The sequence below is a fragment of the Peromyscus californicus genome, unplaced genomic scaffold (genome assembly GCF_007827085.1).
Source record: "Peromyscus californicus insignis strain IS unplaced genomic scaffold, ASM782708v3 Scaffold_4__1_contigs__length_199733344, whole genome shotgun sequence".
Lineage (NCBI taxonomy): Eukaryota > Metazoa > Chordata > Mammalia > Rodentia > Cricetidae > Peromyscus > Peromyscus californicus.
The window spans coordinates 162155082-162179455 of record NW_026294562.1 but is presented as its reverse complement, the minus strand read 5'-3'; the positions used below and the strand labels follow the sequence as shown (position 1 = coordinate 162179455).

Genomic DNA, 24374 nt, shown 5'->3' with positions numbered 1-24374 from the left:
GTGTGTGTGAGACAGATGGGGAAAGATAAGGAGATAGCTAGAGAGACAGCTGAGGGGGGTAGGCAGCACCGGAAACCTCAGCAGTCAGGGATCCCCACGAGGGGGGAGGGGAGCCTTTGGTCTCTCCCCAGCCTCTTCCTTCCCCCTGGCCTGGGGGTGGGTGGGGAGGGGCAGTTCCTCTTTCCTTCCTAAACACTGTGGACGCCACAGCTCCCAGGGGGGCTGACAATCTGGCCAGAGAAGGAACAGGATCACACTCCTGTCAGGACCCCCACCCCTCCAAGAAACATGAACCGAAAAGACAGCAAAAGGTAAAAGGACCCTCTCCAAGGAGACCCGGGAGAGCCAAAGCCTTGGCACCTCTGCCTGTGAGGAGGTTGGGGGGACAACAGGAGAAGGGACACCCCCACTCCTCCCAGATGGGGCTCTCATGGGGCAGGGAGATGAGATGCTTCAGGAGCTGAACACCTGAGCCTCCGTGATTGCTGTTGTCTCTCTGGAGTTTGAGCTGTCCTGCCTTCCTCCACCCTAGCTCCCTCAGCTGGCTGCCTGTGTCTTCCCTGGGGTCTTCCCTGTCCCCTATTATGGTCACTGCCCCCCTGGACTGGAAACTCCAGGCTCCTGCAGGACTGTGTCCCAGGAGAGAGGTTTGTGACGTAGGTCTATGCAGCTTCCCTGCCTCTTAAACTACTCCTGGCTGCTCCAGACGCTACTGGGGGCTGCCGCTCTGCAGGTAAGGGTCAGGTGGCCGCCTGTGCCAGCAGGAGGGGAAATAGACTTCTGTCTTTTGGCGTTGCCTGCCCTCCTGTCCCCGTAAGGAAAGATGGTGCAGGGTCCCCTCCAGTCTGGCTAGCATGATCCTGATGATCAAAGGGGTTCCCTCCTCCTGCTCAGCAACACAGTGAGAGAATCCTAGGTGCCTCGGTTCCTGGCTGTGTGGCCTTAGGTAAGTTACTCCACTACTCTGTCTCAGTTCCCGCTTCTGTCAGAATTATCATGGGTACCACTTTAGAGGGGCATGGAGGCCTAGGAAAGCACAAGCCACTGGACCCACCCCTAAAGTTTTAGATTCCGTGAGCCTGCCATGGGGCCTGAGAAGTTGTGCTTGTACGGAATGCCCAGGAAGGCGATGCTTTTGGTACTTGGTGTGGGCACCTGAGAAACACTGATTGTTTACGGAGTGCTCAGCCCTTGGGTTGCTTCCTAGTGCCCAGCAAATGTCCATTATTAGTCAGCCTTTAACAGCTACATTAAGCCCTTATGATGCTGCAGGGGACATGACAGACTTATTTTAGGGTGTCCCTGTTTGTGTTTTTCACACCCACACTATGCTGAAGCCTGGCTGCTTTCTCCTGTCTTTTTTTTTTTTTATCGTGTCTTGCTCTGTAGCCCAGGCTAGATTCAAACTTGCAATCCCCCTGCCTCAATCTCCCAGGCAGCTAGAATTACAAGACAGCTTTCTCTCCACATCTCAATGTCTACTCCCCCACCAGCTGGACCCCTTTGAGGAGCCAGACTTGTTAACACCCAGGGAAAATCCAAGGATGACTTGACTTTTTCATAGGAAGAAACCAAGAGCTAGAAAGACATTGGGTAATTTATAAAAAGGCACACAGCCGTGGGAAATTTCTCGAACCCAGTTCTGAATGACTCTGAAGGCTAGAATCTAACCCCTCCCTCCATTCCTTCCACATCACCCCTTTTTCCTCACCTGGGAGAGACACCTAAGGAGGCACAAGACAGGAAAGGTTATTTTTAAACTTTCCTTGAAGCAGCTGTGGCCCCAGGGACCCTACCTACCTCTGAAGAGCCCAGGAGAAGTTCTGGTACTTCCTCTCTGGGCTCCAAATGTAGAGGAGCAGGCTAGAGGCTGAGACTCTTGTGCATGTGAAGGTGAGCTTGGATGAGGGGTCTGCTGCCTTACAGGGGCAGGATAGATTCCAAGAGGCCTGACTACATGAGTCGGCTCCCTCCCTGGGCCGCAGAAGAGTGACTCCTAGACTCTAGATGTCATTCTGGCTCTGGCAGGAGGAGCCAGAAGGCCAACTCATGGGATACCTTGCGTGCCCTGGAGTTGGTCCCAGGGTCATGTCTTGGGTTCCCTGAAAACTCAGGATGAATCCTGGGGGTCTGCTTACAACAAATTTCTCCTGTAATGCTTTGGGACTGTATCGTCAAGAGAACTTGAAGAGAGGTGGCCATAACAGAGGGTAACGAGAGAGACAAAACACTCAAACAACTACGTGTGTTTTCCTTTACATGTGAAACCTATATTTAAGTATGTGCATACACACATACTTGCACACACACACACACACACACACACACACACACACACACATATGTGACATGAAAGCAGAATGATGATATTTGGGAAAGGGAAGGGACCAACGAGATGAGGGAGGGCAGATGGCTGACAAACAGGAGCAAGGTACAGGTACAATGATACATATTATGTCATAATGAAACCCAGTCTTTTGTACACCGACTTTAAACACAGTCATCAAAAACAATGCAAGGAATGAGTCAATGCCTAGAGGAGGGAGCTGAGCTTTTGGAAGGCCCTTGGTCTGGGGTCTTTGATCATGATTGCCTGGGGCATCTGAACTATTTTGGGGTTTGTCGCCCATGAGTCCCTAGTGGGTAACCCTGGGCCTTGCCCTACAAGAACTTTGGTCCATGGTACCTAGAAGCATTGGGGCCAAGAGGAATTCTGGGAGTGTACTTGGAGGAAGGGGCTCCCATGATGCTTTGCGGTGGGGGTTTTTGTGTGTGTACCTACAGGAAGTCTCATCAGGAATGCTCTGGGAAGGCAGGAGGACGGGGTCGGCCACGACAGGCCCGCCGCCACAAGACGTGCCCCACCCCCCGGGAAATCATCAAGGTTATGGCTTCCATGAGTCTGGGGGTGCTGAGCGAAGGCAGCTGCAGCGAAGATGAGCTGCTGGAGAAATGTATCCAGTGCTTCGGTGAGCAGCCCACCCAGCGGCCTTCCCAGCCCTAAGAGCCAGCTAAGTACTCCTGTCAGCTTCCCTGGAGGGGGTAGAAAGTTGGTGAGTGGGGTGAACCTTCTTTACTTAGATGACGAGAGAGCGCTTGGGTCTGGTGGCCTAGTTTTGAAGGTTCCAGGCAGGAGGAGAAAGTTCCGGGCCTAGCTGGGTGATATGGCGCACACACTTGGGAGGCAGAGGCAGGCATGGATCTCTGTGAATTTGATGCCAGCCCGGTCTAAATAGAGAGCTTCAAGCCAGCCAAGGCTACATAGTGATATCCTGTCTCAAAAAAATGAATTAAGAGAGGGGTGGAGCGACAGGTTAGTGATTAAAATCACGTACATCTTTGCAGAGGGCCTGAGTTTGGCTCCCAGCATGCAGCTCCAGCTCCAGGAACCTGATACCCCTGGCAGGAGAGGGCTCCTGCACGCATGTGAACAAACCCACACTTACACACACACACACACAGTTTAAAACAATAAAAATCAATCTTAAAAGTTCAAGGAAAACGCCTTGAGATAATTGAAGGCAAGGAACCAAACTCATGCCATCCCATGCACCTGACAGATGAGAAAGTCGTAAGTGTTTGCCCAAGTTCCTGCAGGACATCACAGGTAGAACCAACATCTGCAGCAGCCTGTCCACCCAGTTCTGGAGGCCATGGGTCTGTTGCCGGGGGCCCAGGCTGACGGACTCTCCTCCCTTCTCCAGACTCAGCTGGCAACCTACGCCGTGGGGACCACATTCTCAAGATGGTGCTTATGATGCACAGCTGGGTGCTGCCATCCTCAGACTTCGCTGCCCGGCTGCTGACCTCATATCCTCCCATAATCGTGATCTCCATCTAGAGGGTTGAGGGCAGACCTGTAAACTCTTGGGAGAAGGGCGCGGAGGAGTGGGCAAATGGGATACTGGAAAACAGCCTTGACTAGAACTCAAGTACCAGAAGGCTGCCAAAGATGCACAGGAGCTAAGACAGCTACAGATCTGTCACCTGGTCAGGTAGGGCTGGGACAAGACCCCCAATCCCATGAAATACCTCTTAAAGACCCCTCAGCCCAACCCCCCACATACACTCAGCCCCATTTTCTAAAATCTCACGCTAAGAATCTGTGTGATAACTCATGCCTGTAATCCTGTAATGCATGAGATAGCCTGTAAAAGTAAAAGGATTGCCTCAAATTTAAGGCTAGCCTGAGCTATAGAGTAAGGCCCCATCTCAAAAAAAAAAGTTACAAAAAAAAGAACCCCATGCTAAAACACCATTGCCTGTGGCTGGATGGCTCAGCAGTTAAGAGGTACTTGCTGCTCTTTCAGAGGACCTGGATTCAGTTCCTAGCACCCACATGGTTGCTGATGACTCCAGTTCTAGGGGACCCAGAGCTGTCTTCTGGCCTCCTCTTCAGGCACACATGGTACACATACATACATACATGTAGGTAAATTACTCATACATACAAAATGAAAATAAATCTTTCAAGAAAATTTAAAAACCACTGCTCCCTGCTCCTTAGAACACACAGTTCTGGGAGACCCTGATCCCATCGATTCCCTGGTGACATCTCACTTCCTAAGACTGAATTGCCCTGACTCCCCAAATCTTACTCCCACCTAGTTCTTGGCACCCCTGCTGTCTGGCTTCTTGAAAGATTCCTATCCTGGTTTTTTTTTTCTATCCTGTTTTAAGAATCTGACCCCCCAAGTCCTACCTTAGAGATCTCCCCATCCTCCGAGTCACCCCTCTAAATCCTGACTCCAGAAACCCCATACACGTGTAAATGCCCTTAGCTCCCCATGTGTAGAATTCCTTAGCTTCAGACCCCCATACAGCGCTTTCTACCTACTGCCAGCCCAAGTTGATCTCCTGCCTCTGACCCCTCGCAGGTACTGGCTGACCCTTCACCCTGAGGTAGTGCACCAGGAGCCCCATCTGGAAGAAGTCATAGGTCGGTTTTGGGCCACTGTCGCTCAGGAGGGCAACTTGGCCCAAAGGAGCCTAGGAGATGCCTCCAACCTGTGAGCCAGCCCTACCCTCTTCCTCTGCCCCTACCCTATCCTGCCCACACACTCCATGTCCCCCCAAACCCTCAACTCTTGAGCCACTCCAATAACCTGTCCATCTTGGCCTCCAGACTGAGTCCCAGAGGACCCGGCCCCCCACCTCTCATGAGCAGCCCAGGCCTGGGCAAGAAGCGCAAAGTCTCCTTGCTGTTCGATCACCTGGAGTCAGAGGAGCTGGCTCAGCACCTCACTTACCTCGAGTTCCGGTCCTTCCAGGCCATCACGGTGAGTCTGCCCCTAAGCAGGAAACAGAATGGGGTTGGGGTGGGGTGGGTGTGCTCCTGGCACAGGCATCCATGAGGGGCTGTAGATTTTACTGTTATTGCTGCTACTGTTACTGCACTAACAGCGCCGGTAGCTGAACCCAGGGTCTTGCCTATGTTAGCTCTCCAACACCCAGCTACATGCCCAGCCCAGACTGTAAACTCTTTTTTGAATGGGGACTCACCATGTAACACAGGCTGACTTGGCACTCACTCTGTAGACCAGGCTAACCTTGAACTCATAGATCTGCCTGCCTCTGCCTCCTGAGTACTGGGGCTAAAGGTCCGTGCCACCACTCATGGCCAACGCTCTTAACGTGGCAGCAGGAGGGTCTGACACAATGAGTGAAGCTGGCTGAGCACTAAGGCCCTGAGTTCAAATCCTATCACCTCCTTCCTTCCTTCTAAAAATTTTTATTTTACATGTTTATTTATCGTGTTTGTGAGATGTGGTTGGAGGAAAACTTGTAGGAATCAGTCTTCTCTTTCTACTACCTTGTGAGTTCCAGGAATGCAGCTCAGGGCCTTTTATCCACTGAGCCATTTCAGCAAAACTTTCTTTATCCCCCACTCATTTCTTACTTCCTGCCTGCCCCGTTGTTTGGAGACAGGAGTCTCCCGGCCTCCAACTATGTAACCAAGGATGACTTTGAACTCAGGTCCCTCCACATCTCGAGTGCTAGCATTACAGATGTGTGCCAACACAGCTGGTTCCTGCAGTGCTGCAGATGAAGCCCAGGGCTTTGCGCATGCTAGGCTAACCTTCTACCAAGGAGCTATGTCCCAGCACTCCTCAGCGCTTCCTTACCTAGCTTTTAACCAGTTTCCCCACCTCTTAGGTGCCCATTCATAAGCTAGAGACCACACTACTTTGTAGAGTGGCTGACAGAATGAGAAAGCCCGTTGAAAATGTTTACTGCAGTATGGTGTGTAGGCACGGGGCTAAAATCCTCACGCTTGCGAGGCCAATGCAGGACATGTGAAATTCAAGGCCAGCTTGGACTACATGAGACCCTGTCACAAAACTACTTATTGCAAAAGAATCACACAGTTATTTGCTCAGAATATTTTATCAGTTACTCATGTATCCACCAAGCATGTCAATTCACCATGCCTCAGCTCCCTCCTACATAAAGATAAAAATTAAAATGAAGCCAAATGGTGGTGGCGCACGCCTTTAATCCCAGCACTCAGGAGGCAGAGGCAGGCAGATCTCTGTGAGTTCAAGGCCAGCCTGGTCTACAGAGTGAGTTCCAGGACAGCCAGGGCAACACAGAAAAAAAAAATTTAATTAAAGCAGGATATTAACAGTTCCTACCCCAGAGAGAGCAGTACATGGTTAGAGTAAACAGTATCTGAGGAAAACCTTTGCATTGGCTGTATTTCACTTCCCTAAAGGCAACTGCATGTGTTCTATGTTGAAATATATCAGCTGCTAACATCTAGACATTGTTTTGGAGGAAAGTGGGGACCTGGTTCCTTTAGAGGACAGATTTCCAGATTGGGCTGTTGTGAGTGTGTGTGTGTGTGTGTGTGTGTGTGTGTGTGTGTGTGTGCGCATGCGCGTGTGCGTGCGCGCGTGCCTGTGTGGTGTGGTGGACATGAGTGGCGTGTACATATTACTGAGCAGAACAAGTAGAAGCTGCTTTCAAGTCCTCTTTCCCACGCCTCCCTTTGCTGACCACGCCCCAGTTACGCACATAATAATGAGCACACAGACTGGAGAAGGACAAGGTGACATCAGGGACCTACCATAGCCTGAGGGGAGCCTTCGATCAGACTATGCTAGGGTGTTAGAGGTTGGGACTGCCAGGAAGATGGCATGTGAGTACTATGACCCCCTCTGACCAATCTCATCCTCAGCCCCAAGACCTTCGGGGCTATGTTTTGCAGGGCTCAGTGAGGGGTTGTCCCGCTCTGGAAGGTTCTGTGGGTCTGAGCAACAGTGTGTCCCGCTGGGTGCAGGTCATGGTGCTGAGCCGTCCTGGGCCTGCACAACGTGCCCAGGTACTGGAAAAATTCATTCATGTGGCAAAGGTAAGCCCCCGCCTGACCACCCAGTCTTTCTGCTTGTCCCACCCACCCCCCTCTTTTATTTTTGAGACAGGGTCTCTCTGTATAGTCCTGGCTCTCCTGGAACTTGCTATGTAGACCAGGATGGCCTCAAATCTGCTTGCCTCTGCCAACCAAATACTGAGACTAAAGGCATGTGGACCACAGCCACCTTCTACTTGCTTCTGGGACTATAGATTTGGGACAGCTACCTGACCCTTCATATTGTGGCTAACCAAGGCTCTGGGCTTTTTTTTTTTTCTTCAATATTTATTTTTTAATTATTTTAAGTTATGTGGGTGGGCACACACGCACACACCTTTAGAGGCCAGTGATGCTGGAGATACAGGAGGCGGTTGTGGGCTGCCCTATGTGGGTGCTGGGAATGGAACTCTGCAAGAGTGCTCTTAACCACAGAGCCATCTCTCCGGCCCATGGCTTCAGGCTATTGATCCAGCAGCCCATCCTGTGGTGGCATGATTCATCTGTACCCACCCACCATACCTATCAAATCATACCCAGTCCGCACTTGTAGGATCTAGCTGTGACCTTGATATCACAGAGTCAAAACATGCTTGGCCTCACCTGTTGGCTCTCTATTGCGGAATTAGCACCTTTTCCCAAGCCCCAAATCAAATTCTATCCCCCAATGCTGAGAAAGGATCCTTTCCACGTCTTCACTTTGTATCTCCAGTCCTCAGGCCCCTGGGTGTCTTTGGACCGTGACTGTATCCTGTATAGCTCTTAGTGCTACTTAGATACAAAGAGACGTAGTCTAGTGGCTCTGGCCCTGACCCCCTGAGTCAGCCTCCCCTCCCTTCTGGGAAAAGGGAAGCCCTGTGGTCTGGCCTCTTTGAGTATCTCCAAAGCAGATCACGCCCTTCCTTATGAGCCTTCCAACACTCTGCTTCCTCTTGCTTGGCTATTTCTGTCAGTACTGGGGATTGAACCCAGGGCCTCCTGCACCCTTAAATAAGTCCTTTACCACTGAGCCATACTCCCAGGCCCTCACTGGGGGATTCTAGGCAGGTGCTCTACCACTGAGTCACATCCCCAGCCCCTCACTGGGGGATTCTAGGCAGGGGCTCTACCACTGAGCCACACACCCAGCCCCTCACTGGGGGTTTCTAGGCAGGGTCTCTACCACTGAGCCACACCCCAGCCCCTCACTGGGGGATTCTAGGCAGGGGCTCTACCATTCAGTCACACCCTAGCCCCTCACTGGGGGATTCTAGGCAGGGGCTCTACCATTCAGTCACACCCTAGCCCCTCACTGGAGGATTCTAGGCAGGTGCTCTACCACTGGGTCACATCCCCAGCCCCTCACTGGGGGATTCTAGGCAGGGGCTCTACCACTGAGCCACACCCCAGCCCCTCACTGGGGGATTCTAGGCAGGGGCTCTACCACTGAGCCACACCCCAGCCCCTCACTGAGGATTCTAGACAGGAGCTCTACCACTGAGCCACACCCCAGCCCCTCACTGGGGATTCTAGACAGGAGCTCTACCACTGAGCCACACCCCAGCCCCTCACTGGGGGATTCTAGGCAGGGGCTCTACCACTGAATTATATCTTGCTGAGCTCTTTAGACCTGGGAGCGGGTCTGGCATCAGCCTGAGGCCTCTTGACCTGAGCATCTTCTGCTTGGTCCTGCCTCACCTCTCTCCACAGTGACCTCCACCCTTCAAGCTTAGAATAGAGAAAGAGAAAGAATTCCCGTGCTGCCCTGTGGACCTCATGCTTGTCCCACATCTGTTTTACTCTTCCATCAGTATTATCCCATTCAGTTCTACCTGGTACCCTACTCACAGGCACAGTCTCGCCTTCATCTGTGTGAGTCGTTTGACTCCCAGAAGCCCGACACCTGATACGTTTCAGAATTTTCTGCACATGGCGGACACACACCTGTCTGTTCTCCGAATCTGCCCCACAGTATATGCTGGCACCTTGCCACCCTAACCCGCTCATCTGCTCACACCTGGTCCGTACTCACACACGACTGGAACCCCGAGTCAGCACTCCCCCTGCTGCTGTCCCGTGGCGCCTCCTACCTCTGCCATTGCCTCCCTTCTAGGGGCTTCGCCAGCTACAGAATTTCAACACGCTGATGGCAGTCACGGGGGGCCTGTGCCATAGCTCCATCTCCAGGCTCAAGGACTCCCACACCCACCTGAGCCCCGACAGCACCAAGGTAACCCCCTTTGACTCCCCAAAGTCCAAAACTTGCCCCGCAGCTTCACACATCACTCCCTAACTGCTGGCAGTCCTTACTCAAGGGCTCTGGAACCGTCTTAGGACCTTTATCCTCCAAATTCCATAGACTCCCTGGCTGTCCCTATTCTTTCTTCCTGGGTCACCTATATACTGAGCAATGACCTTGCCCCTGACTGGTAGATTCTAGGCAGCTGCTCACTCTTTGTGCATCTGGTCCAGATTTCCGGGTTCCAGAGTCCACAAATGAGACTACTGCTATCCCTGCTCCAAGAAGCTCAGGACAGAAGCATTCTTATCCCTAGCATGCACTTTCTACACAGGCCCTTCTGGAGCTGACAGAACTCCTCGCCTCCCACAACAACTATGCCTGCTACCGCCGCATCTGGGCCAGCTGTACTGGCTTCCGGCTGCCAGTACTGGGTGTACACCTCAAGGACCTGGTGTCCCTGTATGAGGCCCATCCAGACAGATTGCCAGATGGCCGCCTGCACCTACCCAAGCTGAACAGCCTCTACCTACGGCTAGAGGAGCTGGCATTACTCCAGGGACAGCATCCCCCCTGCAGTGCCAACGAGGACCTGCTACATCTGCTGACGGTGAAGTGTGGGCCCTGTGTTGCCTAAGTTCCCTGAAGACCACAGGGGACCAATATTTAGAGCCCTGGGCTACTAGGGTTCTGGAGGACCAGGATAGGCAGTTATGGAATGAGGGAGTTTTGATTGGTTTGGTTTTTGCTGTACTGGGAATTGAAACTAGGACCTCATTTATAATATGTGAGCACTCAACTACTGAGTCATATCCCCCTCACTGGGGGATTCTAGGCAGGGGCTCTACCACTGAGCCACACCCCAGCCCCTCACTGGGGGGTTCTAGGCAGGGGCTCTACCACTGAGCCACACCCCAGCCCCTCACTGGGGGAATTCTAGGCAGGGGCTCTACCACTGAGCCACACCCCAGCCCCTCACTGGGGGATTCTAGGCAGGGGCTCTACCACTGAGCCACACCCTAGCCCCTCACTGGAGCATTCTGGGCAGGAGCTCTACCACTGAGCCACATCCCCAGCCCCTCACTGGAGGATTCTAGGCAGGGGCTCTACCACTGAGGAACACCCCAGCCCCTCACTGGGGGATTCTAGGCAGGGTCTCTACCACTGAGTCACACCCCAGCCACTCACTGGGGATTCTAGGCAGGGGCTCTACCACTGAGCCATGCCCCAGCCCCTCACTGGGGGATTCTAGGCAGGGCTCTACCACTGAGCCACACCCTAGCCCCTCACTGGGGGATCTAGGCAGGGGCTCTACCACTGAGCCACACCCCAGCCCCTCATTGGGGGATTCTAGACAGAGGCTCTATCACTGAGCTGTACCCCCACCCCCTCACTGGGGGATTCTAGGCAGGGGCTCTACCACTGAGCCACACCCCACCCCTTCACTAAGGGATTCTAGGCAGGGGCTCTACCACTGAGCCACACCCCCTGCATGATGAGTTCTAGGCAAGTTTCCACTCATCTCCATCCCCAATCTAAGTGTCTTCCTTTTCCTTTAGTATTTATTTAACATCAGGTCTCACAGTGTAGCTCAGACCAGCCTAGAACTCTGTCTGTGAGCCAGGCAGCAACCCTCTTGCGTCAGCCTTGCAGGTGCAGTGATTATGGGTGTGTAGCAGGAAGTCCAGCTATGGAAGTCATGAAGCAATGGCTTCTAGGAATCTAGCTAGCTGTGTGACTTCGGGCAGATCACAGCCCGAAAAAATTTCATTGCTTGCAAAATTGGGACAATAATAAGACCCTCTTCAGAATGTGGCTGAGAAGAAACAATCAATAATGTAATATGAAGTAATCAAAGTAGTATCTGTGGTGGCTCACACCTTTAGTAATCCCAGTACTCAAAAGGATGAGGCTGGAAGATTGTTGCAGAGTCAAGGCTAGCTTGGGCTACCTGTGTCTCAAAGAAAACAAAAAAAGCATTATCTGGAACACGATGAACACAAAGACCCTTGCTCCAGGACCCTGGATGGCTTTGGGCTTTTGTATCCCTGCCACAGTAAGGAGTTGGGAATCTGTGCTGTAGTAGAGTGCTTGCCTAGCAAGTGAGAGGCCCTGGGTAAAGAGGCCCTTTCTTTCCTGTCTCTGGAAAGAAAAACAAAACAAAATGACCCAGTGTCTGAGCTCCTCATATCAAGTCTCAAGCTTCCATGGTGAGCATAGCTGGGGTGTAACCAGAAGCTCTGACAGGTCTTGATTACCCGCACCCCAAACTCAGGAGGCAGAGGCAAGAGGATCCTGAGTTCCAGGCCAGCCTGGTCTACACAGTGAGTTCCAGGCCAGCCAGGACTACAAAGTAAGATCCTGTCTCCAGACACAATGGCAAAAAAATAATGAAGTGGAGAGAAATTAAGGAAGGCAACCAACATTGACTTCTGAAGCCACATTCATGTGAGCCCATGTGCCTGCACACACACACACACACACACACACACACACACACACACACACACACAAGTAAGAGCTAAGGATGTAATTCAGTGGTGGAACACTTTTTGTTTGCATTTTGCTGTGTTTCATTGAGGCAGGGTCTCCCTATATAGCCCTTGCTAGTGTAGAACTCACTATGTAGATCAGGCTATCCCTAAACTGGTGACATTTCTCTATCCTTTGTCCACCTCACACTATGATTCAGACATGTTCAGCATGCCCAGAGAGTAGCAGAGCATGTTCAAGACCCCAAGTCTGATCCTTAGAAGAATGCAAAAGAACCTCCAAGTAACTTCAGCTTACAACCCTACAACTGAATGTCCTTACTGTGCTCATTTCGTGGGTCCAGAAGGTTGAGACAGTGACAGATTCTGAAGGTTGCCTAGTGTAAGACGGAAAAGTTGAGTTCACAGACCCAGAGACAAGGCCATGCATAATTGTCAGGGCCCAGTGGAAACTGAAAGGCTGTGGCTCGTTATTATATTCTAAAGGAGAACTTAGCGGGGTGTGCTGATGTGTACCTGAGATCCCAGCATTCAGGAGGCTAACAGAGGAAGATTGTGAATTCCTGGCCAGCCTGGGCTATGTGGTGAAACTGTCTCAAAAAGGGGGGTGGGGAATGGATGAGGAGAGATGGCTCAGTGGTTAAGAGCTCTTGCTGTTCTGAGAATCTCCTTTCCCTTCCCAGCATGCACATGGGTAGCTCACAATTACCTGCAGCTCCAGCTCCTGGGGATCCAATGCCTTTTCCTGGTCTCCGTGGGGTACCCGCTCATACATGGCATACAGACACATAGACACACGCATACATAATTTGTTTTTAAAAGGCCTCAGTGGGAACAAGGCACTTCTGGATTGTGGAGGGAACAGTATGGAGGGTGACGGGTGTCCCGGGACAGGTCCAGGAGTCTCTGGAGAAGGGTCCGAGAAGAGGGTGGGGGCAGGCTCCAGGCAGAGACCTGGAGGAGGAACTTTACTGCCTCGCCCATCCCCCAGCTCTCCCTGGATCTCTTCTACACAGAAGATGAGATCTACGAGCTTTCTTATGCCCGGGAACCACGTTGTTCCAAGAGCCTGGTGAGCCTTGACTCCTGACCTTCTGACCCGCCCTGGTCCAGCCTGGGCTTTGACTAACTGTATCCCTCTGTGTCTGTCCTTCTAGCCACCCTCCCCCTACAAAGCACCTCTGGTGTTGGAGTGGGCCCATGGTGTGACACCAAAGCCAGACAGTGTGACCCTGGGCCAGCATGTGGAACAGCTAGTGGCGGTGAGGAGGAACTGTGGGTCCCTGTGGAGGGATGTCAGGTAGGAAGTGGGGAGGCAGCCACGCCCACAGGGCTGGGCCTGGGTGTCTTGTCCTCACTCTACTCTCGGTGTTCCTCTCAAGTCTGTGTTCAAGAACTACGACCCAGAAGGCCATGGCACCATCTCTCTGGAGGACTTTGAGCGACTGTCAGGCAACTTCCCCTTTGCCTGCCATGGGCTTCACCCACCTCCCCGCCACGGGTAAGAGGCCCTGGCTCCTGGATCTTCTGAAAACAAGGATCCTGGATGTGCCACGAGAGGCCATGCTGAGGTGTGGCCTTTACCTTGCAGAAGCGGCTCCTTCAGCAGAGAGGAGCTGACGGAATACCTGCTCCGTGCCAGCGCCATCTGCTCCAAGCTGGGCCTGGCCTTCCTGCACACCTTCCATGAGGTCACCTTCCGCAAGCCTGCCTTCTGTCACAGCTGCAGTGGCTTTGTGAGCATCTGGCCCTGTTAGCACCCTTAGGCCCTGTCTCCCCTGGATTAGCTCCTCCCAACCTAACTTGGGACGGTGGGGGTGGGGGTGGGGTGGGGGTGGGGTGGGGGAGACTTCCAGAAATGCTCCAGCCTGATAGTTCATAGTTTATATAAGCACCGAACACTGGCATTCCTATATTCTGTGCACTCGCCAAACTCTGCGTGATAGCAGGTAATCTTCACCCAGACAGTGGCCAAGCTGTGAATACTATCCAAAGCCCTGAGCAATTTCCAAAAACTGGATCACCTGCAAACCTGGGTAGGTTGCACTGGGCGTGGTAGTGTGCTAGAATCCAGGAGTTTGAGGCCAGCCTGGGCTATATGAGACCCTGTCTTAAAAAACACTAACATACCTGGGCGTGGTGGCGCATGCCTTTAGTCCCAGCACTCGGGACGCAGAAGCAGGCTGATTTCTGAGTTTGAGGCCAGCCTGGGCTACAAAGTGAGTTCCAAGACAGCCAGAACTACACACACACAGACACCCTGTCTTGGAAAACCTAAATAAATAAATAAATAAACACTAGCCGAGCCAGAGAGATGGCTCAGCAGGGAACATCACTTGGCTGCCCTCGCTGAGGGATTGGATTCGGTTCCTGGCACCCACATTGGGCAGCTCACAATTACCTGTGATTCCAGTTTCAGAGGATCCACTGTGGAAAGAAGAGAACTGACACACAAAGCTGTTCTCTGACATCAGCATGCACTGTGGCATGTGTATGTGTGCAGACACACAACGGACACAGACACACACGCTGGGTAGTAATACAGAATCTTAAGAGAAGTTACTCAAATTATTTTTCAAAGAACAGCAAAAAAACAAACAAACCATCAGTCTCTAGATGGTATGATGGTGCACCTTTAATGCCAGCAGCTAAGAAGCAGAGGCAGGCAGATCTCTGTAAGTTTGAGGCCAGCCTGGTCTACATGTGGAGCTCCAGGCCAGCCAGGGCTACATAGAAAAACTGGTCCCAAAAATCATTCTCTGACCCTTCTACCCCGGACCATCCAAATCTTTCTTCATTTCCAAATTAAAGACATCTTTTATTTTTGCTTGTTTTCCCTCAGATTTTGGCTTTTTGAGACAGAGTCTTCCCATGTAGCTTAGGCTAGCTTCAAATTCATTTTATAGGGCTAGGGCAAGGGTAGAGCATTTGCCTGCCATGTACAAGGCCCTGGGTTCAGTCTTCCGAAAACACACACCTGGCTTCAAATTCTTAATAGTGGACAAATCTCAACCATCAAGTCTAGACAAATTCACAGATCTCACCATGTATTTACTGCTAGGTCTGCACTTGACACAGTCCATGAGCCAGGCAGTTTTGGGGTCTGGAAACACCGTGAATGACACAAGCAGCCCCCACCCACAGAATGTACACTTTTGTTAACTCAGAAGTTTGCCCGGTTCTACACAATTCCCTGAGTTTGAGATCATCTCCAAACCCCCATCATTTTGGTGAAGTCTCAGAATCTTCGGAAATTTCAAACCCTGTTGGCTTCCGTCCTCTCCCTCCCATGCTCCTCCTCTAGTCTCGCTAACCCACTCTCCTTTCTTCCCTCAGCTCTGGGGTGTCACCAAGCAAGGTTATCGTTGTCGGGGTAAGTGACAGGGAGGGACTTGCGACCTGCAGGCTGGAAGAACGAGGTATTTAATAGCTCCTTCCTCACCCCACCCCATCCCCAGACTGCGGGCTGTGTTGTCACAGACACTGCAGGGGCCAAGTGAGAGCGGAGTGTAAGAAGAGGCCGGAGAGGAAGGGCGACCCTGGTCCCCCAGGAGCGCCTGTGCCAGCCACACCACACCCTCGTGCCAGCTGCGGTAAGACCTGGCTAGCACAGTACCTGGGAGGAGGGCCCAGAGGATGGGGTTCATTCTTGAGGTCACGGAGTCCTTCCTGTCCTAGTCACATCTCTTCTGCCCATCACACCACAAACAGACTCTGAGGAAAATCTCTCCTATACACTCTCTCCGGATGCTGAGTCTGGTTGCCACCTTCGCCATGCTTGGACCCAGACGGAGTCCTCACACTCTTCCTGGGAGACAGAGATGGTAAGGAGAAGTCCCTAGCTGGATCCAGGAGAGGCAGGCCATTTGCCTGGAAAAACCAGACAGATCTGGGAATCACGGAAAAGTGAAACCATATAGAAATCCACAGTCACCTGGATGGGAGGTTAGAGACCTAATTTAGAAAAGGGAAAAAATTTTTTGAGACGGTGTCTCACTATGTGTCCTAGTTTGCTTTCTCTCTGTAATAAAACACTGGCCAAAATCAGCCTGGGGGAGCAAGGGTTTGTTTGACTTGCATAGTTCAGTTTTTGGAAGAAGTCAGGCAGGACCCTGGAGGCAGGAACTGAAGGAGAGAACATCAGTCATTAATCAAGACATGTCCACAGGTCAATTGGATGGAAGCAGTTCTTCAGTTGACGGTCCCTCTTCCCAGGTGACTCTAGTTTGTGTCAAGACGGCAAAAGCTAACCGACTCACTTTGTAGCGCAGGCTGGCCTCAAACGTCATCTTGCCTTCCCTTCCAGAGTGTTGAGATTAAAGGCATGAGCCACCATGCCCGGTGGACACTGACTCGTTTTCAGTGTTGACAGAGAAATGATAGCAGTCATAATCTACTCAGGTGACAAGGGTGGGTAGCGGCTAGCACAGAAACAAAGATGGGGGGAGACAAAGTTAGGCATGGTTACTCAAACCTATACACCTAGCACTGAAGAGGCCGAGAAAGGAGAAGAGCCACAACTTGATGGCCTGCCTACATGGTGAGGATCCCGGTTAGACCGTCACAGGGAGAGACCCTGTCTCCCCCCACCCCACCCCTAACCCCACCCCCCCAAAAAAAAGTGAGAAGAAGGCCAAGAGCACTTGCCTACCCAGGAGTCCCTGGCATGCTCTCCAGGGTCAGGGTCAGCAGCATCCACATGGAACATGACGCACGCGTTCACACACACACACACACACACACACACACACACACACACCACACCACACACACACACACACACCACACACCACACACACACCACACACACACACACACCACACACACCACACCACACACACACGGAAAAATAAGGCCAAATATGTCAGACGCTACAATAAATATTATTGGAACAATTTCCACTCCTGAAAGGCAGAGATTTCATCTGGAAGTATTGTTCGTTTAGCCACAGTCTGAGTGAGACCCTGGTCCTGGTTGTGAACTGTCACCTAGAGAAATGAAGGGCCCCTCATTGTGTATTCTTCCTCCTACCAGGTGCCCTTCCCAGCACCAGTTCCATCGTCCAACGCTTCCTCGAAGCCCAGTGCCTGAACAGCATCTGGAGTCCTTTCCCTCACTCCCGAACCACCGTCTCATCCACACCCACACTGCCTCTGACAAAGCACCCATCCTCTTTTACCCTGCACCGACTGTCAGTCATACTCCTCCCCCCTCACTTAGCATCTGCGACTCGGTGTTGGATGAATTTGGACTCGGGCCGTGTCATCTCCCCAACCCCCCACTTCCCAGATAAGGAGACTAAAGCTTAGTAAGGTTAAGCTTCATGCTCAAAATGTGGGAGGCCAGACTCACACTGTTTCCAAATGAAGCTCTGGACCAGTGGACCACGAGGACTGTTGGCACGTGTCTGGCGGTTATGAGAATGGAGGGGACAGAGTCCTAACCAGTGTCAGGAGAAACGCTGGTGTGGGCAGGAAATGTCTTCCTCTGCTCAGAGCTTCCGCACCGTGCTCAAGGTAAAACCCGGTCCTGTGGTTTACAAAGCTCTGCAAGACCTGTCCCCACCACCTGTCTCCCCTTTCCACATCTTACCTCCTTACCCACCCTCTTCTGCCTACACTGGCCTCTATGTTCCTAGAACATTCCCAAAGTACTCCTGCCCCGGGGCCTCTGCACTGGAGGTTCCCTTTATCTGGAATGCTCTTTACCAGAGGTCTATGTGACTCACCTGCCTTAGAGCTCTGCTCAAGTGACATCCCCTTGACGAGGCTTCCTGACCTGAGAGATGTCACACATCCACGTTCTGACCTCCCTTCCTGCTTTACTTCCCTCTGTGGGGCTTTGGTCCTCTAGCAGACTAGACATTTCACCTATTTATCTTGTTAAACGCCTGCTCTTCCTCACCAGGAAGAGCTAGCAAAAGGCAGATGTTCATCTGTATTATCCCGTCGTGTCCCGGCTGCCCAGCCCCTGTAAAGTGTTTGTCTGATGCTTCAGTGTGTCTTTCCCCACACCCACGTGAAAAGCAAAAGGCTTATCCAGACCTGGGGGCAGCAATCCCCCTGCCCCTCCACAAACCCACACACCCTTGAGCTGGTCCCTCCAGAAACAGATCCTATAACCATCAAAAGAATTAAATTTATTTTTCAGACAACATGGTTCATAGTGTTGAGTGGCGGGTGGGTGTAGAGAGGTTTAGGGCCTCTACAACAGGGGATGCCGGGCTTAGGTGCCAAGGAAAACCTTAAAAGTGACTCTTAAAGATTACCAGCGGCATCAGCACCTATAGAACCTCCGACCGACCGACCCTCCAAGACCCTTTACTTCTTCTTCTTTCTGCGCCCCCAGCGCTGTTGGCCAGCCTTCCCCCTTCCTCCATCTTCCCTTCGGTTCTTCCAGGTCGGCATGGGCGCCTCCAGCTCACCTGGGCGCCCCCCACGGTCTGGCACATCACCCATAAGCACCTGAGAATTGATTAGACTGGAGTTCCAATAGGTAAAAAAAAAAAGAGCTGGGTGTGCTCGTGCACCCCATCATTCCAGCATTTGGGAAGTGGAGGAAGATTGGGAGTTCGAGGCCAACCTCTTGGCTACAGAGTGAGTTAGCTACAGGGCTAGCCTGGGCTACATGAGACTATCTAAAAAAAAAATTAGAAAATTTCCCTCCAACTACTATGGAGAGTGGTTAGTTTGAGGCCAGTTGAGTCTAGAGGCCAGGAACCAGGGAGAACACTGGACCAGGAGAAACCCCAGAAGGTCAAACTGAAGGCCAAGGATGCCCAGACTCTCCCCTGCCTGAGGTACCTTATTGATGGCACAGCTGGTCCCTCGGCGGGCAGCCACACTGGTAGCTGGGACCAGACGGGAAAGGTCAGCTCGGGCAGCCAGAACATGTGCAACAGAGACGTCAGCTTCTGGAGTCAGAAGTCCTCGGATTGGGAATAGCACTGCCTTCATGGCCTCTCCTTGGGCCTGGAGTGGGGGGAAGGGCACTCACTCATGGAGAAGGTGCCCAAAGCTCATCCCCGCTCAGGGTCTCTGTATGCTTCGGAGGGGATTATTCACCAAGGTACACGTGCTGTGACAGACAGCTGGGCACGGTGGTGCAAGAACAGTCATCTCAGCACTAGGGAAACAGAAGCTAAAGGACCAGGAGTTTGAGGCCATCCTCAGCCATGTGGCAAGTTAAGAGGCAAAACCAAAATCTTAAAAGTGGTTGACCTTATAAGAGATAGAGCGTAGGTGATGATATCAAGGTTACAGGGCATTGACCCTGGAGGCAATTCATGCAAATCCCACTACCTGTCCAAGCTTGCAGGTGCTTCAGCCCCCAAAACTATAAGCCAGAATGAACCTGATTTTCCTTATAAAGCATCCAGTTGCTGGTACCTTTTGCTGGCAACATAAAACCAACAGATAGTCTTAACTGTCCATTTTGTTACACAGGGGAATAGTTCTGAGGACACTCCCAGCTGAGAGCTGGGCATTCTAGAATGCTCTTGAGGCCCTGAGAGTCTAGAAGTCTTGAACCCTGTAAGATTCTAAAGTGTGGGCTGGAGATGGCTTGACACTTAAGAGAACTTGCTGCTCTTATAGAAGACCTGGCTTTAGTTCCCAGCACCCACATGGTGGCTCACAACCATCTCCATCCCTGGTTTGAAGGGATCTGACACACCCTTCTGGCCTCTGTGAAGACTGCACACACATGATGCATATACACATATAAGCAAAACACATCAAATAAAAAAAATAATATCTTGAAGGAATTCTAGAATAGTCCGGGCCTCAGCATTCCCCAAGAAGGTAATAACGCCCGCCATTGAGCCTCTGCCCTGCAGCTGTGCATCCCAATGTCCTGCTTATTCTTGCTAAGGTCCCCACACCTCTGCACGGTCACCCCAGTGGAAAGCAGACGTTGTAAGGTCCAGACGCTTCAGAAGAAGGCAGCGGCGGCAGCAGTACTGTTCTGTCAGGCTTTGGGACAGAGACTCCAGGGCTTCCTGGAAGAAGAGGCCACGGTCACACCAAGGGTCCCATGTCTGGGTAAGGATACTGTTCACAGCCATCTACACATGCTCTTACCCATTGTGATGCATCCAGTGGGGAACTAAGGAGGGGCTGCATGGACTCTGGGGGCAGGGAAGGCAGCAGCTCAGAGATCTGGTGGAAGAAACCATCAGAAGGCACAAACAGGATGGACCTTCGGAAGTACTCCAGTGCCCCTCAGCCACATGAACCCAGGGCCTCAGAAGCATCAATAGTGTTAATTTTTTTTGTCAGCCTGACACAGATCTAGACAGCCCTGAGAAAAGGGACTCTCCATTTGAGGAACTGCCTCGGTCAGATTGGCCTGTACGCATGCCTGTTGGGGTATTTTCTTAATTGCTATTCGATGTATGAGTGCCTGGCATGCTGTGGGCAGTGTTATCCCTGGGCAGATGGACCTGGCCTGTACACAAAAGGTAGCTGAAACAAGCCAGAAATGAGCTAGTAAATAGTGTTCCTCTATGGTCTCGACTTCAGTTCCTGCCTTGAGTTCTCTCAAGATGGGCTGTAACTTGTAAACGGAAACAAGCCCTTTCCTCCTCCACTGGTCTCGGTCAGTGTTTTATCACAGCAAAAAAGCATATTAAAACACATGGTGACCAGAGTGCTAAAACTATCCCGGTCATTGGGTCATTCTTTCTAGAGATAGTTTTGAAGACAGAATCCTCTCCCCAAGTAAGGTAGCTCAAGAGGGGACCCTGTCTCTCTACCTTGTTGTGAAACTCCCGAAGTAGCTGGCTGGCCAGGGTTCCACGCACGGGTTTAGGGAGCCCCAGTGCTTGAAGAGTTAGCATCAGCTCCTGAACCGCGCCATTTCCCTCCTTTGTCCCTTCTCCACAGGACTGCACAGGGCTAGGATCTAGCCGGAGCCGCAGACGCAAAAGGCGGGCAGCCTGGAGCTCGGAGCAAAGAAACCCTAAAAATAGGAGCAGATCCCTGCTCAGCTAAAACCTTGGCTCCTCCCCCAGAGTAAGCCTCGCTCACTTCAAGGCTGCAGCTCCTCCTCCTCCTCTAGCCGACTTCAGAACCATCCCACCGGTCCATCTCACTCAACCCATTAAAGCTTTCAGAGACCTTCGTCAGAATTCCAGCCCAGCCCTAATCCGACCCCCGCCCCGCCACCGCGGTCCGGAGGAGGCCAGTCTCAGATTCAGAGCCGGCCCCGTCCCGAGGCCCCGCCCCCGTCCCGAGGCCCCGCCCCCGTCCCGAGGCCCCGCCCCCTCCCGCCTCCCGGGGCTTTCCAGGCTCACGCAGCAGGCGCAGGCCGCCGCCGGGCTCCCGCAGCACGGTGGCGCAGTCTCCGCCGCAGAGCGCGCGATCCGGGCAGTGCAACGCCCGGAGAAGGCCGGCCAACTGCCGCAGGAATTCTTCCTCTGACTCGGGGCCTGCGGGAGGAGGAAGCCATCAGGGAGCGGCGAGTCCCGCGCCTCCACCCGCCGTCCACCCAGATCCTCACGCACCATGGCCAGCGCCCAGCACTGCGGTGCCCTCCTCTCGCCGCTCCAGAGCTCCCAGAGCCGTCAGCTCCGCCGCCAGCCGCGCGCACAGCGCCCTGAAGTCCGCACACGCGGGGCCCCGAGACGCCGCCGCCTCCGGGAGGGCACCGTACCTGCGGCGGGGCGCACGTCAGTGCGAGTCCCTGTGCGTCCGCGTCCCGAGGCGAGTGCGCCCTTCCCGTATCCCCCGAACCCCTTACCCCAAAGTCAGCAGGTCGCCGGCCACCGTGGCCCCATCCATCGCAGCTTCGCCTGGGGACCCCGGGCGCGTACCCCCTTCCGCTTGGGACAGGCTCCGCCCCGAGGGTGCCTCCTCCCGCCCCCCCAGCCTCTATCCAATCACATTCTCGTGCGAAGGAGTTTCGGCGCTCCGATTGGCTCGGCAGTCCGCCACGCGCGCCCCTCAGGTAGCTTGTCCAGGGTTGTAAATTTCACAGCTTGAGATTAGGATCCCCGAGGTCGCGGGACGCTTGAGTGTCCCTGCTCTCGGGAACATAAAAGCAAAAGGCAACCTGTTTTCCTTTCCACTCTCTCTTTTTTTTTTCACTCTCTGTTTTTTAAATTCTTTGTTTTTGAGGCAGGGTCTCGGTATGTAATGTAGTTCAGGCTGGCCTCTTGGTCCTGCTTCCTCCTTCCTTGTGTTGGTTGACAGGCGTGTGCCACGCCTGGCTGCCCTTTGCTCTTTAATCACCCCAGACCGCAAAGCTCATCCATCTTGGTGCCTTTCACCTTAGGGTTAGAATGTCAGCACACCCGCACACCCACTCTCCCACTACGGGTAGACCCTCCTTCCACATCACACTGGCCTCCTGTGCTGCTCATCCTCTGCCTCTCTAGGTCTTTGAAAGAAGGAGCAGGCGCCATTGAGAAACTGCGTGCGAGGGGAGGGGCAGGCAGGCAGGACTTGGGTTTGACTTCGCCCTTAACCAGACCATGTTCCTGCCAAATTGGTTTTCCATCTATGTAATTGGGGTCCGAGTAATGATACTTGAAATTTATTTTATGTGCATGATTGTTTTGCCTGCCTCTCACATACGTGTGTATGTGAACCTAGTGTGTGCCTTGTGCCTATGATCCTCTGGAATTAAGAGTTACGGATGGTTGTGAACCGTCATGTGGGTGCTGGGAACCAAACCCAAGTGCTCTTAACCATGTAGCCGTCACTCCAGCCTCTATTTTTTTTTCCCCCAATGGGGTCTCACTATGTATTCCAGGCTGGCCTTCAACTGAAGATTCTCCTATTTCTGCCTCCCAAGGTCTGGGACTACCAAATTTGTGCCTCACCCAGCCTTGCAAATACTCACTCTTAAAGGCATCAGTGAGGATTAATCAGTTCTATGTAAAAGTTGCTTAAAAGTTATGTAGGACTCAATACATCCTCAGTAAAGAATAATAAAAGCAGTGGTGGCCCACGCCTTTAATCCCAGCACTCCGGAGGCAGAAACGGATCTCTCTGAGTTCAAGGCCAGCCTGGTCTAGAGTGAGTTCCAAGACAGCCAGAGATACAGAGAAACCCCATCTTGAGAAAACACCAGGTAAATAACAAGCAGGGGACTGGAGACAAGGCCCAACAGTTAAGAGCACTCGCTGCTCCTTCAAAGGTTAGTTCCCAGCACTGACCTCCAGAGGCTCATAAGCACCAGACGACCCACCCTGCACTTCTGGCCTCTTTGTGAACCCCTGAACACACACACACACACACACACACACACACACACACACACACACACACAAGAATAAATCTGTTTCAAAGCTAGGTTTGGTGGCTTAGGGTTGTGTTCCCATAGGAAGATGGCCACAAGTTCCCGTGTGGGTAGCTCACAACCACTTGTAACTACAGCTCACATGCATGTACCCACAAATAGTTAAAATAAATCTTACCAAAAACTCGGGCCACTAACCTTGACTCCTCTTCGTTGGTGCAGGGGCCTTAACTCTGGCCACTGCTCATGCTAAGCATGTGTTCTACCACTGATCTACATTCCCAGCTTGCTTTTCAGCTCCATATAAAGCTATGGACTCAGGCTGGAGAGCTGGGACAGTAAGAGCACTTGCTGCTCTTATGGAGGACCCAGGTTCCCAGCAACCACACAGTGGCTCACAGCCGCAACTCCAGCTCTAGAGGACCTGACCCCAGGTAACCAGGTGGTGCACATACATATACATGTGCAAGCAATCACTCATAAAATGCAGATAAAACCTTTAAAAAAAAAATCTATGGACTCTTTCAAAACATCCGTTACCCCCACCCCTTCTCCCCTCTCACACACTACCTCCACAGGGAGGAGCTTTCTGTCAGCTTGTCCCCCCAGGGGCCTTCCTCATACAGCTACAACTAGCCTTTGAAAATCCAAATCATGCTCGGGAGCCTTCCTGTGGCTCCTTCTCACTCGCTCAGGGTAACAAAGCCCATACAATGTCACTGGAAGCCTGGCACACCCTCTCACCTTTCCACCCCCCTCTCCCAGGATTCCCCTTGCTTAACTCCATTCCCAGCTTACCAGATATATTCCTGCCTTAGTGACTGGTGCTGGCTGAACCCTGCACACACCCACAGAACCCCCCTCACCTTTTGCAGGGTTTGATTCAAATGCTTGTTGTCCACTGCAGCACCACCAGTAACTACGGGGCTTTGACACGTTAGGCGTTTAGTAAATGTACTTGGCTGACTGGACAAATAAAACCTAGCTAGATGGTCAACTAGGGACTAAAGGATGGTGAGGGAAAGAACGGTAGGAGTCCAGTACTTCTGGTAAGCAAGTGGAGGGGACG

At 52.4% G+C, this 24374-nt stretch overlaps 2 protein-coding genes across 4 annotated transcripts; one reads left to right on the top strand and one right to left on the bottom strand.

The window, feature by feature from the left end:
* The first annotated feature begins 197 nt into the window (after nt 1-197).
* On the top strand, nt 198-18059 carry Rasgrp4 (RAS guanyl releasing protein 4). Of its 2 annotated transcripts, XM_052761249.1 has the most exons (17): nt 198-311; nt 2785-2969; nt 3705-3810; nt 3933-3995; nt 4878-5009; nt 5126-5279; nt 7181-7354; nt 9444-9560; nt 9904-10179; nt 13053-13133; nt 13219-13323; nt 13444-13562; nt 13653-13797; nt 15398-15434; nt 15520-15654; nt 15773-15885; nt 17096-18059. In XM_052761249.1, the coding sequence occupies exons 1-17, from the start codon at nt 289-291 to the stop codon at nt 17150-17152; spliced, it is 2022 nt and encodes a 673-aa protein (XP_052617209.1). In that variant the 5' UTR covers nt 198-288; the 3' UTR covers nt 17153-18059. The 2 variants fall into 2 exon arrangements, with proteins under 2 accessions (XP_052617209.1, XP_052617210.1); XM_052761250.1 differs by lacking the exon at nt 13053-13133.
* Nucleotides 15922-23406, bottom strand: Fam98c (family with sequence similarity 98 member C). Of its 2 annotated transcripts, none has more exons than XM_052761258.1 (8): nt 21803-23406; nt 21567-21715; nt 21357-21491; nt 20817-21022; nt 20143-20220; nt 19944-20060; nt 18865-19032; nt 15922-16482 (listed from the first exon to the last, which is right to left on the bottom strand). In XM_052761258.1, the coding sequence occupies exons 1-8, from the start codon at nt 21841-21843 to the stop codon at nt 16459-16461; spliced, it is 918 nt and encodes a 305-aa protein (XP_052617218.1). In that variant the 5' UTR covers nt 21844-23406; the 3' UTR covers nt 15922-16458. The 2 variants fall into 2 exon arrangements, with proteins under 2 accessions (XP_052617218.1, XP_052617217.1); XM_052761257.1 differs by lacking the exon at nt 15922-16482 and adding an exon at nt 18180-18525 and having other exon boundaries at nt 21803-21931.
* Between the last annotated feature and the right edge of the window lie 968 nt (nt 23407-24374).

Coding starts and splice junctions, on each gene's coding strand:
- Fam98c (XM_052761257.1), bottom strand. CDS start 21,843: ATGGATGGGGCCACGGTGGCCGGCGACCTGCTGACTTTGGG. Junction 21,716..21,802: donor GGCGACCTGCTGACTTTGGG/GTAAGGGGTTCG, acceptor GCCCCGCCGCAG/GTACGGTGCCCTCCCGGAGG. Junction 20,061..20,142: donor CACTGGATGCATCACAATGG/GTAAGAGCATGT, acceptor CTCTTCTTCCAG/GAAGCCCTGGAGTCTCTGTC.
- Rasgrp4 (XM_052761249.1), top strand. CDS start 289: ATGAACCGAAAAGACAGCAAAAG. Junction 5,280..7,180: donor GGTCCTTCCAGGCCATCACG/GTGAGTCTGCCC, acceptor TCTCATCCTCAG/CCCCAAGACCTTCGGGGCTA. Junction 13,324..13,443: donor ATGTGGAACAGCTAGTGGCG/GTGAGGAGGAAC, acceptor GTTCCTCTCAAG/TCTGTGTTCAAGAACTACGA.